The 4,823-nt window shown below is 59.8% G+C and overlaps 1 protein-coding gene across 2 annotated transcripts; it reads left to right on the top strand.

Moving 5' to 3' along the window:
• Window positions 1–506: 506 nt before the first annotated feature.
• SAMD10 (sterile alpha motif domain containing 10) lies at window positions 507–3,835 on the top strand. Of its 2 annotated transcripts, XM_012440544.2 has the most exons (4): window positions 507–943; window positions 1,026–1,197; window positions 2,237–2,377; window positions 2,522–3,835. In XM_012440544.2, the coding sequence occupies exons 1-4, from the start codon at window positions 680–682 to the stop codon at window positions 2,542–2,544; spliced, it is 600 nt and encodes a 199-aa protein (XP_012295967.1). In that variant the 5' UTR covers window positions 507–679; the 3' UTR covers window positions 2,545–3,835. The 2 variants fall into 2 exon arrangements, with proteins under 2 accessions (XP_012295967.1, XP_012295966.1); XM_012440543.2 differs by lacking the exon at window positions 2,522–3,835 and having other exon boundaries at window positions 2,237–2,493.
• Window positions 3,836–4,823: the final 988 nt, after the last annotated feature.

The following is a 4,823-nucleotide window of genomic DNA, read 5'->3' as shown; positions in this document are numbered from 1 at the left end:
TGGGTCGGCCTGCTGGGTCCTGGCAGGGGTATGGGCCCAAGCCACAGGGAGCCCAGGCAGCTTATGGCACCTGTGTGGGCCAACCTGGAGGTGCCAGGGAACGGCCAAGAACTGTGCTGGGTTTTCGGCAGGCCCCGTTGGCGGTGGCACAGCCGGAGAGCCCAGCGTGTGTTTGGGGAGGGAACCCTGCTTGTGGGTTGGCCACGAGTTCAGGCTATCAATGAGCCATAGCGAGTTGGGCCCCAACACCAAATAGGGCTGTGTGAACTGGGTGCTTCGATGGTGACGGGCAGGCAGCACCCTCAGCCAGGTTTCCCCACCACAGACGATATCCCCAGATTTGGGACCTGCCTTTCCTCAAAGCAGGTCGTGTGTGCACTTCTGGTCTGGTGTGATGTGTGCAAGGCTTGTGCGCCAGCCCAAGGGTTCCAGGTTAGCCCCTCTTGCCCGGCCGTATGTCTTAGGTTCCCTTCCCTAGTGGCACATCCTCTGATCTAAGCAGCATCCATCCTGCTTCCCCAGGGTGAGGGCTGTAGACTTGCAAGAGGAAAGGTGTTTCCAGTTCTTCACCTCTTGTGCTGGGTAAGGTCCTCAAAACAGGGCCTGCACACTTCCTTCTGCCTTCGGAGGCTTGGGAGCCCCTCACTGGGGAAGGGATTTCCAAACTGATGTAGGGGAGATGGGGCAGGGAGCCAGCTCTCAAGTAGAGGAAGCCTCTGCCCCTGCCCTCAACCGCCCTGACCAGGCACCCCCACACACAGCCACCGCCCACTTCAACTTCTGCCGGACCCTCCTGGAGCACACGGTGTCAGCCGAGAGCATCACCTGCCGCTTGCCTCGGACACCTGGCACCAGCCTCACGTGGCATGACTCCCGCAGCCAGAGGGTGGCCGGCAGCAGGCCAGTCAAGCTCCTGCAGCAGCCGGGCACAGAGACCCCCCAGGTACGCACCCACGCCACCCGCCTCCGCCCCTGCCCTCCCTCTCTGCCACCCTCACTCTGCCTGCCGTGCCCCTCCCCTGCAGGGCCGGCTGTTCTCTGACCACTATGGGCTGTACCACACGAGCCCCTCACTGGGTGGCCTGACCCGGCCTGTGGTCCTGTGGAGCCAGCAGGACGTGTGCAAGTGGCTCAAGAAGCACTGTCCCCACAACTACCTCACCTATGTGGAGGCCTTCACACAGCACGCCATCACCGGTACAGCGGGGCCGAGGGTGCTGTGGGAGGGGCTGGGTGCCTCCGAGCGCCTCCTCCCCACACTCCCGGCCTTTCTCTTACTCTTGTTTCCTATGTCTAGATCTTCCTCTGTGTCATCCTCCCCTCGGTCTTGATCTTTGCAGAATCTTTTCTTCATACTTCTCTGCCTTTTTTTTTTTTTTTTTTTTGAGATAGAGTCTTGCTCTGTCGCCCAGGCTGGAGTGCAGTGGCACGATCTCAGCTCTTTGCAACCTCCGGCTCCTGGGTTCAGGCAATTCTCCTGCCTCAGGCTTCCAAGTAGCTGAGACTACAGGCGCACCACCACGCCTAGCTAATTTTTTGTTATTTTAGTAGAGACGGGGTTTCACCATATTGGCCAGGATGGTCTCGATCTTCTGACCTTGTGATCCGCCCACCTTGGCCTCCCACAGTGCTGGGATTAGAGACGTGAGCCACCACGCCGGCCCTCTCTGCCTTTCTTTCTGTGTCTCTCCCCATCTCTCTGCGCCGTCTTTATCTGGGTTTCCTCTGCTCTATCTCTGCCGTTTGCTCTTCACCCTTTCCCTCTGCCTCTCTCCAAGTCTCTTTGTCTGTTTCTCTGAATCTCTTTCTCCCCCTGAGTCTCTCTGTACCTCTGCTTCCCCTCTCTCGCCCTCTTTCTCTCTCAGTCCCTGCCTCTGCCTTGGCTCTGTCTGTCTGTTTCTGAGACGGAGTCTCACTCTGTCACCAGGCTGGAGTGCAGTGGCAGGATCTCGGCTCACTGCAACCTCTGCCTCCTGGGTTCAAGTGATTCTCCTGCCTCAGCTAATTAGTTGGGACTACAGATGCATGCCACTAAGCCCAGCTAATTTTTGTATTTGTAGTAGAAATGGGGTTTCACCATGTTGTCCAGGCTGGTCTTGAACTCCTGATCTCAGGTGATCTGCCCACCTTGGCCTCCCACAGTGCTGGGATTACAGGCGTGAGCCGCCGCACCAGCCTTGCCCTGGGTCTTGATGCCTCTGCTGGCCTCCGCTCAGCCCCTTTTTCCTCTCCCCAGGCCGGGCACTGCTACGGCTGAATGCGGAGAAGCTGCAGCGGATGGGGCTGGCCCAGGAGGCCCAGAGGCAGGAGGTGCTGCAGCAGGTGCTCCGCCTGCAGGTGCGCGAGGAGGGGCGGAGCCTGCAGCTGCTCAGCCAAGGTCAGTGTGAGGTGCCAGAGAGGCCAAGCCCCTCTGCGTGCCGGGTGGAATGACCTCAGGAGGGTGGCTGCGGGCCCCAGTAAGGGCCATAATGCAGATGACACCGAAGACCCCACCCCTTCCTCACCCTCTTCCACCCTGCAGCTTCCTTCGGAAAAATGTCCTAGCTACTGCTGAGGCTTGAACCCCAGACCCCAGCACTGTGACCGGAGTCCAGGACTAGGGAGGGGGCAGAGCTGGCCCTGTACCCCCTCCTGGACCCTGCGGGATGCCCCGGTGGCCAGGCTGGCCCAATGGACAGACAACACCAGGATCACCAGCTCCGGGCACCTCTGGTTGGACATTCCAGGCTGCACCCTGGGTCTGGGTGGGCAGAGGGCTGCTTGAGTGGGGCCCCACCTTCTGGGACCTGAGCCCAAGCTCTCCCCCGGTGCTGCTGGTAGCACGTGAGGCAGCTGCCTGGACTCTGAGGGAGTCTGTTTATTTACATTCCCTTCCCCATGCGATGTCCATCCCCCGTCGCCTGCTGAGTCACTTGTCTGTCCACCCCCTAGCCCAGTTCTCAGCCGTTCCCCAGCACCTCCAGGTTGGCCCACACAGGTGTCATGAGTTGCCTGGGCTTCCTCTGCCAGGGCCCAGCAGGAGTCATCTAGAGTAGTGGCCATCAGCACCCACCCAAAGGGATCATGCCAAGCACTTTCATCATTATTTATGCATCCTCACCACACCCCTCTATTCATGAGACGTGAAGCTGAGGAAGGCCCAGACTGACCAAGCGCCAGAGACAAAATGTGACACAACAAGGGCCCAGCCCCGTCCGGGTGGCTCCACGCCGGGGGCTCAGGCTCAGGAGTGCCCCCCGCCCTGTCTTTCACGCATCTTCCCCACTCCCACCTTCAAGGAACTAGGGCCTTGCGTGTGGGTCTTCCCATTCCCGCTTTCCCAAGAAGGCCTGGATTCGGGGGAGGCCTTCCCGGGGCTGCTCCCCCGAGACCCGCCCAGAGGCCCAAGCAGCCCCTCCCTGGGTGGTTTGGGGCTGGTGCTGCCTGGCAGGACAGTGAGGGCAGCCCTGGCTGCCCCCGCCCTCTTGCGCCCCTGCCCTCTCCTGATCCCCTCGGGGCTTCTGAAAATCTCAGGGACAGATGAGGCTGAGCCCTCAGCCAGCCTCCAGACTCCAGGCTGGTCACTGTGGGTCCCAGGTAGAATTTGGACAACTGGCCTGACCGCTCCCATCCTGTGAGCCCCCACCTCGGGGAAACCCGCATCCCTGTCCCGTGTGGCAGCCCGAGAGAGGATTCCGCCCACCATCAGCCTTCGCCCAGGGGGCCCCTCCGGTTCCTTTCCCCTCCCTCCTCCTCTGTCTTGCCCTGCTCCACGCACGCCTGTCTCGTCTTCCTTGTTTTGTGCTCACTTTTTTACACCCTGACACACACAAAAAATCAAAAATAAAGCTGGTTCCCAAGTGCTGGGTCTGCGAGGAGAGGGCGTCCGGGCAGCCACGACCACCAGGGGGCAGTGGCGTCGCGTCCTCGAGGGGCATCTGAGCCACCCCAGCGCTGAGGCTGGAAAGGGGGCTAAAGCCACCCTAGCGGGCAGCCCCCAGGCCTGAACTCAACACCCGACTCGCTGGAAGGCACAGCCCAGGCACACGCGAGAGGGTCCTGCAGCTGCCATGACACAGGACCACGAGGGGTGCTGAATTCTGGAGGCCGCAGTCCAAAGTCCAGCTCCCCCGGAGCCTCCGGGAGAACTCGGGCTCGTGGGCATTACTGGCGTCTCCGCCTCTGTAATCAGATCACCTCCTCCTCTTCCGTCTCTCAAATCTCCCTCTGCTTCCCTCTTAGGAGGAGACTTGGATTTGGGGCCCACCTGGGTAATACAGGATGATCTCTTCATCTCAAGATCCTTAGACAATCTGCAAATACCCTTTTCCCAATAAGGTCCCATCCACACACTCAGAAATGAAACATGAACATCCGGCCGGTTGCAGGGCTCACGCCTGTAATCCCAACACTTTGGGAGCCTGAGGCGGGTGGATCACCTGAGGTCAGGAGTTTGAGACCAGCCCGGCCAACATGGTGAAACCCCATCTCTACTAAAAATATAAAAAAGTAGCTGGGTGTGATGGCAGGCACCTGTAATCCCAGCTACTTGGGAGGCCGAGGCAGGAGAATCACTTAAACCCAGGAGGTGGAGGTTGTAGTGAACCGAGATCGTGCCATTGCACTCCAGCCTGGACAACTAGAACCAAGTTCCGTCTCAAAAACAAGAATCTGTGAACATCTGATGGGGGTTCCCGAGTCAGCAGTGAGTGCCCTGATGTGAGAAACACAGAAGGCCAGGCGCAGTGGCTCAGGCCTGCAATCCCAGCACTGGAAGACCAAGGCAGGAGTGTCGCTTGAGGCCAGGAGTTCAAGACTAGCCTGTGCAACATAGCAAGACCCCA

Source organism: Aotus nancymaae, unplaced genomic scaffold (genome assembly GCF_030222135.1).
Source record: "Aotus nancymaae isolate 86718 unplaced genomic scaffold, 86718_ANA_hifiasm-v0.15.2.pri h1tg000029l, whole genome shotgun sequence".
Classification (NCBI taxonomy): Eukaryota; Metazoa; Chordata; class Mammalia; order Primates; family Aotidae; genus Aotus; species Aotus nancymaae.
The sequence above is the reverse complement of the archived record's forward strand: the minus strand, read 5'-3'. Positions and strand labels throughout refer to the sequence as shown.

Bases quoted from the DNA above. Each gene is read 5' to 3' on its own strand.
- SAMD10 (XM_012440543.2), top strand. From the start codon at position 680: ATGGGGCAGGGAGCCAGCTCTCAAGTAGAGGAAGCCTCTGCCCCTGCC. The intron at 944-1,025 runs GTACGCACCCAC...CCTCCCCTGCAG, and splicing joins CGGGCACAGAGACCCCCCAG to GGCCGGCTGTTCTCTGACCA. The intron at 1,198-2,236 runs GTACAGCGGGGC...TCCTCTCCCCAG, and splicing joins CACACAGCACGCCATCACCG to GCCGGGCACTGCTACGGCTG.